Here is a 12,603-nt window from a genome sequence, read left to right as displayed (position 1 = left end):
TTCCTAACTATTGGTTACCTAGCGTCGACTCGTTGGAGATGTCACACCACATTTGGAGCCATGTTGGGACTATCCTGGCCATCCTAAACTTCCTGGGGGTATGTTGGAGAAATAGACAGCACCCGGAAGCATCATCCAATCTCCCGCGTCACAATCTTGGAACAACCTAGTTCCTAGGCCTAGGTACCTAGACATGCCTACCTACCTGCCTATGCTGCTATGTAGGTAGGCAGGCAGGTAGGCACTTCTCCCGTACTACTCACTTACGTCAATCCGACAATCTTCTGATACTCGATAATATATTCCCTACCTGCTCACTTATCCGCCGAATGACGATAACTTGACGCTCGGAGCACGTTTCTGCTGCGGCTGTCACATTAATTACCGTAGTACCCGTTCGAGCGGTATTGGGTTTTGGGTATCATGTGTTGGCTGTTTTCATTGCGACAGAAACTCGCATACTACTATACTATACTACACCACACCACACCACACCACACTACCTACACGCATGTATTAATCTTGTGAACCCCTGAAACGACCTAGATACGAACGCATGTCAAGCTAGGTCTTCTAGCTAATTAATCCCAAAGTGACGTGATGCTTAGGAAATAAGAAAATAGCTGGGACTGGAGCAGCCTGAGAGAACGACGCATCGAATATGACTTATCGATTTATCAAACTAAAACAGCAATCTGAAATCGCGATTTGCATGTAACTACATACCTAGTAGGTAAGTTGTTGTTGATGTTTTCCCCCATACGAGGTCGTCAAGTTAAACATAAGTAGGTACCTACCTAGGTAGGTATTATCCTGCTTCTTAGAGACCTATGTAGCTGCTACTAGTTTTCTAGTCCAAGATTTGCCGTAAAACCGAAAGCGAAAATTTGGGCGGGACTTAGAAGAAGAGCAGAAGGGGAAAGAAAAAAAAAAGCAAAGAGAAGAGTCAATTTCCACGTCACCATCCAAAAAAGCTCCTTGATAATTGTGGCTTGGATGAGCTCGAACGTGGCAGCATCTAAGACATGGGGATTCTAAGTAAGCTAGGTATCTAAACAGGACTCACCGACATCCATTTTCGCTGGCCGAGAAGTGTAATGTAATCCTAACTTAGCGATGTATAAGCCGCCTCTTTATGCATTGGCACTATGACCGCGCATGCATAGATGGGCGGTCAGACGAAGAGAAGAAGAGAAGAAGGAAAGAAGGGAAGAAAGAAAGGAGAAAGGAAAAAAGGAAGACCAGGGTACTTTGAGACTTCGATGCTCTTTCACGTATCATATCGTAGGACCAGCTGCGAATCTAGGACTCGCTGACCTGGTTGGATAGACAGGATAGATCGGTGGACATCTCAGCGGATCCAAGATTGTGCCGACATTGAGTCGAATAAGGTCGCATGTTTCCGCTGTACTACTTACATACTAGGTACTATGTGTGTAGCATATCATGTACCATGTCATTTGGCATGTAGGTGACTTGTTCTTCAAACCTCTCCTCATGTTCATACTAGACTAGAGATTATGTATGCAGTATCATGTATGGTCTTAATGGTGAATAGCCTGTCTTGAGGCAACAACAGCCGCAGCCAGCGATGCGGTAAGGATACGCACTCACGCAACCAATGCACCCACTCAGCCACTACCCTTCGTAGCCAATCCCGATTTACGTCTAGTACATCCACAGAATACAATTTATATTGGATATGAAATGTCCAGGCATATCCAGGCGTGTCCTGGGGCGCGACCCACCGCCGCCCTTCAGGGATGCGGACCGCCTAAAGAATCTTTCCAGCCACTCAAAAAGGTCGCGGGGGGTGGCCGCCTCACTCTTAAACAACACATTGACCCATTGAGACCCAATGATCGCTAGATTCGTCAAAAACAAGGCAAACAAGTGGCAGCTAGGATATGCCAGGATATGTTAGGATATGCAAGCTATTGCATGCATCTCTCCTTGGACGATGGGCACGAGGTTTCTCCCTTGCAGACCGAATGCGTGGCTGGCCCTTCGTCTAATTGTATGCCGCGGGCGTTTCCAGTTCTACATACGCTGCGATTGTCTGTGCTGAGTTGCGGGAGACTGGTAGAGAAAGAGGAGCGAACGATGAGTGGATCTCAATAAGGCAATGCGAGCTTTTACTATGAGTAAGTATGTACCTATTCTATAGGTAGGTATAATTATACATACCTAGGTAAGTAGTATTAATATTAATAGTAGATATCCATTTAAGCTAGGTACCTACTATTATTATCCAAAGCTTCCCATACCTACTGCCATAGACGAGAAGCGAACGGGCGTTGCAGGCAGTCCGCGCGCACGACCCGATGAACAGATCCTATCGAATGCAAGATGTAGCCGACGAGATTTTATCTCCATACCCATACATACCTCCGTACCTCTATTCCTACCTAGGCTAGCCATGGCTAGGTATGTACTAGTAGGTATGTATGAGTTATCCTTTCTTTATGCATGCAACCCCACGCTCTGGATGTGGCAGATGTGGATGATGACGAACAGAGGACGGACAAAAAGGAAACGTGCATGACCTTAGCTACGTGCGTGGCTTTACAGCATTACGAGAAAGATTCGGAAGAGGAACTAGGGGGGGGGGACTACATAGTAGGTACTAGGTTCGATATTCTACTCCGTTATCCAGATTCCAGAGAACTAGGTATGTAATAATTAATACCTACCTAGGTACCTATCCAATATCTTCAATTTGTAAACTACGACGACAACGTCCTAGGCTGCTAGGGTACTGGTTTCTGCTTATCGACCATCGGACGGTAAGATGGGATTTACACTTCTCCCATCATCTTCAGGTCTCCAACCTACATAGAAATGTATCTAGAATCAGGTAGATCATCGCGGCCCCCCATCTTAATCGATACCGAATTCGACAACTCTTCATTACGAAAATTGGATCTTGAAATGCCGCTATAACCTTTAGCAATTCGTTAGACTTATTTAATCAGCCAGACGATCTACCCAACTAGGTACCTAGCTAAGCTATCTACGACTTTACATAGTACGAAATACTAGTAAAACCACTTTCTGATCATGATAATTACCTACCTACTAGGTAGGTATGTACGCTGTACATGGACAAAGTACTATGCTTATGCTTATGCGTATGCGTATGCGTATATGAATGTAGGTATGTGTAGGTAGAGTAGGATAGCTCGGTAACATGTCACACACTGCTTACAGTCCCCCTACCTGGCAGATATGTACCTACCTACCAATCTGCTACTAACTTGACCTACGTGTCAGCGCGTTTAAATTCCTTTCTGTTGCCCTGATGATTTCCTTTAATACAGAAAACAGCAACGATCGATGAATTGGCTGACTGCGTCACTCGGGCGAGAGGGGGGAGGGGGGGGTTCTCCCCTTGCAAGGACACTGGCAGACTGGTAGGAAGATAAAAAAAAAAGAAACTGACCTATAAGGTCCTAAGGTCCCAATAGCGGAGGGACCTAGCATCGAGCTTCGTTCTGCATTTTGCTAGGTTACATCACATTAGACCGCATAGCGAGTGTAGTCGTTGCCATGCTACGAAGTACCATACTGCCATAATCTGCAGAGCGAGACATTCCGGATAGTGTAAGTCTTTTTTTCCATCGATCTGTCAGCAAATCTCGAAAGTCTTACTATGTTTAGTCCTATCAGTCCCCCAAGTCTCCAAGTCCAAGTGGGCTTTCTTCTTGCAGCAGAGCAGCAGCAAAGGTCTGACAGGACCCACGACGACCCATCCTACCCTCCCGGAAACCACCCCTCCTCAGATTGTAGTTAATTACCTATGTAGGTATGTATATAGCAGATAATTAATGCTAGATACCTAGGTAGACAGGTACATACTTATAATTCTTCAACGTGCCCTAGCGCCCTGTCAAATCACACCAGTTCCTAGCACGCTAGCTTGTTTGGCAACCCATTCGAACTTGCAAGGGTCTCGAGAGCCAAACCCGGGCCAGGTTGCAAGGCCAAGAGTCGATCTAAGCCCGCGGGATTCTCGTAAATTAAATACATACCGGTACATGCAAATTGGGCAAGCGTATCGTGGGAGAGAGCGAGGATTGTAGACCCGCTGCCGCGCATGGTCCAAAGCCTCGTCTTGACTGACTGGTACATAATTAAGCAACATCCTTTGATTTTTAAATCTTTGGGTATCGAACTTCGAAGTCTGTGTTTCGTTCTTCCCTTTTCCCCATACTTTTCCTAGATCAGGTTTTAGTCCGCCATTAGGTCTTATTCTCGCCTGGCAGATCTCGTCGACGAGGCAAAAGGAAGAAAAAAAACAAAACAGAAGAGAAGAAAAAAGAAAAACACAAAACAAGACAAGGCAAGACAAGAAACGAAACGAAACGAAAATTAAATCAATCATCCTTGTTGGGCTCTCCTGTCGAGGGTCTTATCCAACGAGGCTGCTTGTCTTATTAGCGTGTGTGAGAAGGGGAAAAGGAGAAGAATTACCCTACCTACCTAGTAAGGTATCTAGTGAAGCGTTAGGCGTCGAGACAACAAATCTCGCCTCGTCTCGTTCGCCTGTCCTTCGGCACTGCTGATCTCCCCATACTCACTGACCACTCCCGCACAAGTCTGATCTTGGAATCATGAGCACAAATCAAGATCTAGAGATCCAGAAGCTTAAGCTCCTGATAGAGGAAAGGGATATCGCGCACCGGGAGGCGATGAGAAGTAAGGAGGAGGATCTTCGCAAAGCGCAAGCAGAAATATCTCATCTACAAAGCTCTGTTTATCAATCGCAAGTAGTTCAGCCCGCGGGTCCGAGCAACCTCGATGCCTCTTCTACTGTTCATAATGAGTTCCAACTGTCAGGTACTCCTGCCACTCCTGCTACTCCTGCCATTCCTGCCACGCCTGCCACGTCCTTCTATCAAGATGGCATGTCGAGAAGTAATACAGTTCCTCGAAGCAACGGTATACATGGGTATAGTCGTCATGAAGGTGCTGCACGGCCATCTGTAAGATCACCTTTTTATTTTCCGAATAAGCCCTCACGTAACCGACTGGGCATACTGACGGGCGTTCGTTAGAACCGACATAGCCATCATGGTGGACACGCCATCAAGCGTGCCAGAACCATGTCCCAGCAAGCTCCGGTTTCTCAGAAGATGGACCGTATCGGTTCAAACCTATCCACCCAATCCGCCGGCCCCTTCACCGGCAATGCCCCGATATCTCCACCGTCGCGGATACATAACACCGGCATGCAGATGAGGAATGCGGGTATCGCGGGCATCGCGGGCATCGCGGACTACGCAGATAAGGACGAGCCTATATCGTCTTACGCCCTTGCGCATTCGCAGTCTCTGCGTTCCCAGTCGTCAAAGCATCGACATGATATGCCTACCCTGTCGGAGACGGGTCCCATGACAGGCGTGATGCTCGATCCCGAAGTATTCTTCTCCCAACATCCATTTTCCGAAGAACCTCCCCAAGCGGCGGACTCCTTCGGATCGTCGGTCCCCTCGCAGAACCACGATGTTGACGTACCCCAATTCAACATTACTAACGTGTCCGTCTGCGGTTCGATGACAACGGCGCCTACGTATGATACGGCACCGATGACCCGGCAGAACAGCTTGTTCGACAACCAATCCGTCTCCGGTGGCGTTCGTATGATGAGCCTCGGATCGCAGATGTCGCAAGGTGGTGAGGCGTATTATCAAGAAGCGACTCAGCAAAACGGCGGCAGCGGAGATAACTCGCCTCTAGGAAAGCGACCTTACTGTAGCGAAGACGCCCTCATCGCCGTCGGGTCTAGCTTAGCACCACCTTTCGCTCATCAATATGCCGCTTCGGCTCCTACCGACGCGCTCCTCGCATCTTCCGACATGGAACGATCGGTATCCAGCGCGAGCATGGCCAGCACCAGATCGAGTTCGTCTTTGAAAGTCCGGGCCAAGGATACCCTGAAGTTACAATGTCAGCGTGCCCTGATCGCGCCCTTGAAGCCCAAGCCGAGCACCGAACAGATGCCGGGCGAGTCGCAAGCCAGCGCTAAGAAGGACGGCAAGACTGCCATCGCGAAAACCAAATACGTACGACCGAAACAGCCAAAGGTCTTCTGCGACCAGTGTGACGAGCACAAGGACGGCTTCCGCGGAGAACACGAACTTCGCCGCCATAGGGATGCCAAACATCAAACGACCGTCAAGAAATGGATCTGTGTCGATCCGGCTGCCCACGGCCTCCCCATCGGCATTCCCGCGGTCAACCCTCTCAGTAAGTGCAAGGCCTGTAAAGCGCAGAAGAAATACGGCGCGTACTACAATGCGGCCGCACACCTCCGTCGCACTCACTTCAAGGAAAAGCCGTCGCGACAGAAGAACAAGGGTAACGGAAACAACCGTAGCGACGAAGACAAGCGTGGCGGCAAAGGAGGCGGTGACTGGCCCCCGATGAGCGAGCTCAAGAACTGGATGAAGGAGATCTGGGTAAACAAGTACGACCTAGACGATGACGACGATGGCGAAGACGATCTTAGTCACCCCATCGTGGATCCAGAATCCGGAGTGATGGAATCGTACCCTGGCGAGTTCAACATACCGCACAAGATGGCTGGTAATATGTTTGGCGAGGTGGATTATAGCAATCTTGTCGTCAGCACCGACGTCACTTACATGAACGGAATGCCACTCTCGTCTGCTGATTTTAACTTTAACAATGCCATGTCTCCAACCTCGATTTCTCCCAGTTTCGCGCCAGATCTTTCAGCGATTGCTCCCCCAGACCATATGAACCAGTTCAGCTCGGCCTTATCGTCATCCGCAACTGTCACCCCGATGACAATATACCACGAAGTGCCACAGCACATGGACGAGTTTGACTTCGGCATGGTCTATTCTCAATAATCCTACCTGCTTGTTCCTTTCTTTTTTTTATATATATTTATCGGCATAGAAAGAGAAGTTAGAGAATTGGTATCCGGATAGAGTTACGAGAAGAAGCAAAACCGAAAACGAAAGAAAAAAAAAGGTTCGGAAAAGGGACGAGAGCCATGTTGGCATTTCACACTATTACCTTCCCGACCCTCGCACGGAGTCATTTCGACCTGACCTTCGCATGCATCGATCGATCAGCAGATCTATATCGTGTAAACCTCGATTCGAAAGTCGAGACAATCCGAATCACGAAGAATATTGGTGGTATTTTTTTTCGGCGATCTACTATTATCTCGTACCCATCTTTTTCCAACACGCCATTCTTTTCTTATTATATTTTTTTTCATGGGGATTGCATGACATCGCCCTCGTCTTTTCATCTTATTGCAATTCGGCGGGTGGGATCCGTGCGGATACGTTTTCATCGCCGCATATTCCTTCGTTCGGTCCGAGCTACGTATCGTGGCCGGAATCGCGAACGGGGGACAGCGTCGAGATTGTACCAAAACCGTAAACGAACACAACGTTTTACCAGGGGTATGGACTTGCTGATTACCTACCAGTCATCCGGTGAACTGCGCTGGGCTGAAATATGATCCGGCTGTTCTTCATCTCCAGGGCTATTTACCTACCTGCGTCTATGGTCTCCGCGAGGAGACATGCGAGGAGTCTAGGCGACCTAGAGGCGGCGCCTCTTTGTTTTTGTTTTTGTTTTTGTTTTTATTATGTTCTAATCATCTTCTACTCGTTTTTCTTCGTTAAATCATGGTTACGGCGTTTTTGGACACGTGGGCATCATTGCTTTGCTTTATAGGACTGGCGACCTCAAGGATCTCTCTTCGGCGTTTCCGCGTGTATAAATTTGACTTATCACCTGGGCGGGTAGACGGAGAGGGCAGGTGAAGCTTTAGCGGCCGGACCGGTTGTGACGTTTTGTCTTAGCGCGGAGTTGTGAGTTACGGCGATGCGGGCATGAAGGGAAAAAGGAGACTGGATATTTTTTTTCTTTCCCTTTTCTAATTCTTGACAATGTTGTTACGTTGAGAGAAGGGGATACCTGATCACGACGAAAGTTGTCATATCGCTACCGGCTGGGAATCGGACACGCCATATTTAATAGGCGTGTCGGCTGGGAGGGATGGCTCATCCCCTTATTTTGACGTACTTCATTGTACGATAATGCTTCGAATCTAGTTTTAGTGGTAGTTGGATACTCCCTTTCTCACGGGGGGAGTTGTCGTTCAGCCATTTACTTGGCGGACGGCAATTAAGGTGCGAAGAGCACACTTGCCAACTCAGTTCTTACTCCAAGTTCTTCATCTCTCAATGCTGTTTATAAATGTTTTTTTTTTTTTGTGTGACTTGGGTTAGGTATAGGGTCCTACCTACTACTACATAGTAGGTACTAGATGCCTTAATTACCTACCTAGGTAGGTACATCGAAGATCACCATCTACAACGTTGATACCGTAGGTAGGCTCTAACTTAGTAAGTACCTAGGCACCTAGGCACCTAGGCAGACACATATTAAAGACATGTAGATCGACTTGAGAAGCACCTCGGCAGGTAGCTACACATTCATAATCTTATAATAGGCACCTATCACCCTCATCATTGGGTATATTACTTACTGTTGCAAAAATACTCTCTTTGAAGAAGTTACTCTCTACCTACCTAGGTACGCCGGGAAACATGTGTTATGATTGTTTCGATCTCGCGCGAAAAGCCGCCTCGGGGTTCGTTTCATTTCTGTCCTAGGACAACTTCTTTTTATACTTACCTGTGGGTAGGTCAGACAATAGCCCCGAAGAGGCTTACCACTTGATTGTCTACCTACCTAGCAGATATAAAAGGGGGTCTTCTATAGGCTTATTCAGGTCTTTATTAGACTTTTGATGTCATCTTTCTCGCTTATAACCATCGCATTACCCAGGTAGTACCAGTATCTTACCTGTTCAAACTGCTGATTTCTGGCCCCCACAACTTCGATTTGTCCCGAAACTCTTCATCATGTTGGTTCGAAAACGGCAATCCATCCTGGCTCGATGCACCTGTGATGACATGGGCGCTATTGCATTTTGTTACAGGATATCAGCAGCCACCAACCTTGATGATCACCTTTCTGTTGGTATAAACAGCAAAATTCAGCTGAAACAAAAGGAGTTGTCGGTATCCAATCCTGGAAGGCTGGCTCTTTCTTGTCTAAATTACAACTGGTACCTACCTACCTACCTAGTACACCTCTAATAGCACCACGAAAATGTTTGTCGGCGTACTACCGCAAAGGACTCTCGATGAGGGTGCTTGTGATATCACCCTTCCAAAGCCACCCACTTCTATGTAGATGCAGCTAGTTGAAGAGGCATGTTCTGATTGCTCCCCTTTCGGCAATATGGTGGTGGATGGGATGAATCAGCATGTGGGGTGTTCCAGCACAGCCGTGTTCTAAATTTAGGTCATCTTGCTGGTGCTGTGCTGCTTGTCGTACCGCATCATTTGCGTGTTGGGGGCTAGATAATGATGTTAAGCTGTCGCTACAGGTAAATACCAAGTATTCTGGTAGGTACTCCAGCTGGGGAACCGGTAAAGACCGAGCCCTATAATCTATATGCACCCAAATTTGTAATTTATAGAAGCTGTGTAGAGTCTGTTGTGTTGCCCTACTTTATGTATATGTCGAGAAAGACACAGAGAACTGCCACTTTCAAAATAGCTCGACAGCCTGCTTCTTATGTAACAAGTACCTAGCTGGGTACCTATGTGTGTAAGAACAGCTTGGGTCTGTGGAAAATTTCGTTGCGGATGAGAATAGTTGAAGAGAGGTAAGTACCTACCTAGTAGGTATGTAGAAGACGCGGAGAAGATTTCCATCGGAGGAGAATCCTCACCAATGCCCCTGCATGGTTTCACACAGATGCAACCCCTTCATTCCGTAGGTAGGTATCTGGTAGTGGAATTCTCAGCCTCAGCCAGCCTGCAACTTGGGTAGGAGCTACGTTTGTTGGTTTGAAGATCAAATGTGCATATTTCTGCCGTTTGACAGTATTATGGGCTGGCGCAACTCGTGAATTACCCCCCTGACAGGAACCCTTGGGGGAACATGACACGACATATACTGTCGCGCAGCGTCCCTAGATAAAGGCCAGGCCCTTCCTCTAGAGTTGCCTTATCTGAAGATCGACTTAGATGTTGAAACTCAACTCCACTAACTACAGCTTATCATGGAAACTTTTCGATAGTCCAACGTAGCTAGACCCGAAAGCACCTATATATTAAGATCCTTTCCTTCGAAAAAGAAACCTTGGAAGTTGACAACTCCTACTTTATAGCCTTGCTCACTGGTTATCCTCTCCTTTAGCCTAGGCTGCTAAGGCAACAGTTGCTAGGTACGATGGGTTCGTACATCTCAATCGCCGAGTGCCAGACCCGTTACAACATCACACTCAATTGTGCTGTTATTGGCAATAATGTCACCGTTGACGGGAATAATATTGTGGATGTGCCTTTTACGAGAATCGGCGATTACGGAAGAGGCGAGTTCCCTGGCGACCCTGATATCGCTGGTATAGGAGTATGTTCACACTCATCTTTTTCCGTATCTAGATACCTACCTACCTAGTAGGTACCTAGTTCTCATCGTTTACCTAGGTACCTACCATTTATACTGACACGTAATAGATCCTTGGAGTCTTCGTCGCGGTCACTTCATTCGCAGTAGCCGCCGGTATGGCATCGGTTGTCTGGCAGTTCCTAAAGACTTATCACTGGAAGACCACTTACACGGACGAGTAAGGCAATGCTTATGGGGCTCCGCGGTCGGGCTATGGCTAATATAAGTACCTACTCTGTTCTAGACAAAAGGAGAACAGACAACATCGAACTAGTTTCTCCGAAATCCTGGAAACACTCATTCTTGCCTGTAGCGACCAACAGGTGTTCACAGGGGCGGCGTACGCCCTCACGCTTCGATACTGGAGAGGATGCACGATCTCGGCCTACCACTACAATATAGTCGCGAATATGATGTTGCTCAGTTGTGCCACTCATCTGATATCGGTCACCATTGTCCGGAACTACTGGAAGTTCCCGTGGCTGGCCGCCCTCCGCGTTGTCGCAATCACCTGTGTTGTCATAGTCACCGGCTTACTGATGGCGAATCAGAATGCGAACACAGATATTCCGTTCCCTACCGGTATTCCAAATGCAAACGAGACTGATAGTTCGATATTCCTTGCAGCCGCCTGCTTCCAGAATAACCAGCATACGGTGTCGGATACGTTTAAAGAGACGACGTCGAGTGCCAGTACCTTCTTCCTCGACAATCTCGCCCAGTCGACGCCGCGTAATAAGATCCAGGGTTGGAATCTATACATCATCACGGTGTTGTTTTACGGGGTCGCCATTCTCGCCGAAATCATTAGATGGGTCCGACGCGGTAAAAGTAGACCTGGGATAAAGGCCGGCATCGCTAAACAGTTCCGACGATGCTGTAGCATGGGGACGGTCCCGAGGAAGATCGTCCAGAACGTGTTCCTGATATACCTCGTAGGTGGCGTGGGCCTCAGCTTCGCTACCACCGTCATCTCGACTCAATACATATTCGGACTTCGGTATTGGGTAGATAAGTCTGGATGGATGGAAAGGGAGAACAACCAGAATCCGGAAAACGACGCGAAGAGTTTCGGTCAGCTGGTTCCCATATTCTCTAGCGCGTTGATCGTGTTTAGCTTTGCTCAGATTATAAGTGGTATGTCTCTATTATGCCTTATTAGGTACCCATGGATGTCTCGTTCCCTCTCAACTCACAGTCTAATACAGAGAAACTCACGCGGCATAATAACCGCAAGCATGAGAACGAAAAGCTACCGTTGCAGGACGGCACTATCCAGTATCTCGACCCTTCTAGTTACGACTTGGTACCCCCGCACATTCCGGAGAATAGAGGAGAAAGAGAAAAAGGAGGGTTGCGGTATTTCAAGACGAAGATGATGAGTACGCCAAGCTTATCTCCGCAAGCCGACCTAGAGAACCAGCTGCAATTTTCGTGGAGGGGCGACGCAAACTTGAATAACCATCAAGTGGCCACTCCGCTGCTTAGCGATAATCATTATTTTTCGACTGTTCCGACGCAAGGCATGCGAGAGCCCAGAAAGAGTTCGAGTCATGAGGCGTTCACACCTCGGCACGGAACGACGCCACCGCCATCACTGCCATTCTCGGTACGACCGCATGGCCACGCTCGGGGCGTAAGTTCGACCTCGTCCCGCAGCTTAATGGGTAGCCCGAATGTCTCCCAAGAGTCTACTCCGAGATCAGGAAATACGAGTAAATTTTCGACTCGGCCGTTCTAGAAGAAAGGGATATATTATTCGTCGCTGTTTTTACGATTTTACCGAATACCGCATACCGCATATAATGTACCTAATATACGAAAAGGCGTGGGATACCCCTTACATGTAATGAAGGAATGAAGAAATTAGGGACATCTGGAGTTAAAAAAAGGAATCGACGATTTATTTGATCTTTTATCTTTCTTCTGTTTGATATGTATACTTACCTACCTACTAGGTACCTACCTAGGTATGTACTATTAATACAAGTACAAGCTTTTTAACAATTGGGGTAATGGTGCCCGGTACTTCAAAAATGCGATGCTGGTAAAAATGGAGACACCCCGCATGATATGCCAGCCCCA

At 47.6% G+C, this 12,603-nt stretch overlaps 3 protein-coding genes across 3 annotated transcripts; 2 read left to right on the top strand and 1 right to left on the bottom strand.

Annotated features, from left to right (window-relative positions):
• Positions 1-3,795: 3,795 nt before the first annotated feature.
• GGS22DRAFT_98861 (uncharacterized protein) lies at positions 3,796-4,499 on the bottom strand. Its single transcript, XM_047968623.1, has one exon. It carries the CDS (start codon positions 4,382-4,384, stop codon positions 3,890-3,892), a length of 495 nt encoding a protein of 164 aa, XP_047814005.1. The 5' UTR covers positions 4,385-4,499; the 3' UTR covers positions 3,796-3,889.
• On the top strand, positions 4,500-6,984 carry GGS22DRAFT_98862 (uncharacterized protein). The gene is made up of 2 exons (XM_047968624.1): positions 4,500-4,985; positions 5,058-6,984. The coding sequence occupies exons 1-2, from the start codon at positions 4,614-4,616 to the stop codon at positions 6,876-6,878; spliced, it is 2,193 nt and encodes a 730-aa protein (XP_047814004.1). The 5' UTR covers positions 4,500-4,613; the 3' UTR covers positions 6,879-6,984.
• Positions 6,985-10,066: 3,082 nt separating this feature from the next.
• Positions 10,067-12,522, top strand: GGS22DRAFT_175697 (uncharacterized protein). The gene is made up of 4 exons (XM_047963305.1): positions 10,067-10,479; positions 10,587-10,696; positions 10,763-11,655; positions 11,727-12,522. Exons 1-4 carry the CDS (start codon positions 10,300-10,302, stop codon positions 12,257-12,259), a joined length of 1,716 nt encoding a protein of 571 aa, XP_047814003.1. The 5' UTR covers positions 10,067-10,299; the 3' UTR covers positions 12,260-12,522.
• The last annotated feature ends 81 nt before the right edge of the window (positions 12,523-12,603 follow it).

Source organism: Annulohypoxylon maeteangense (assembly GCF_022496945.1).
Source record: "Annulohypoxylon maeteangense strain CBS 123835 unplaced genomic scaffold GGS22scaffold_30, whole genome shotgun sequence".
Taxonomy (NCBI): domain Eukaryota; kingdom Fungi; phylum Ascomycota; class Sordariomycetes; order Xylariales; family Hypoxylaceae; genus Annulohypoxylon; species Annulohypoxylon maeteangense.
Note: the sequence above shows the minus strand (reverse complement) of the source record. Positions and strands in the feature narration are given on the sequence as shown.

Excerpts from the sequence above, each read along its gene's own strand:
- GGS22DRAFT_98861 (XM_047968623.1), bottom strand. The coding sequence starts at position 4,384 with ATGATTGATTTAATTTTCGTTTCGTTTCGTTTCTTGTCTTGCCTTGTC.
- GGS22DRAFT_98862 (XM_047968624.1), top strand. The coding sequence starts at position 4,614 with ATGAGCACAAATCAAGATCTAGAGATCCAGAAGCTTAAGCTCCTGATA. Across the intron at positions 4,986-5,057 it reads AAGGTGCTGCACGGCCATCT|AACCGACATAGCCATCATGG; the intron begins GTAAGATCACCT and ends GGCGTTCGTTAG.
- GGS22DRAFT_175697 (XM_047963305.1), top strand. The coding sequence starts at position 10,300 with ATGGGTTCGTACATCTCAATCGCCGAGTGCCAGACCCGTTACAACATC. Across the intron at positions 10,480-10,586 it reads CTGATATCGCTGGTATAGGA|ATCCTTGGAGTCTTCGTCGC; the intron begins GTATGTTCACAC and ends GACACGTAATAG. Across the intron at positions 10,697-10,762 it reads AAGACCACTTACACGGACGA|ACAAAAGGAGAACAGACAAC; the intron begins GTAAGGCAATGC and ends ACTCTGTTCTAG.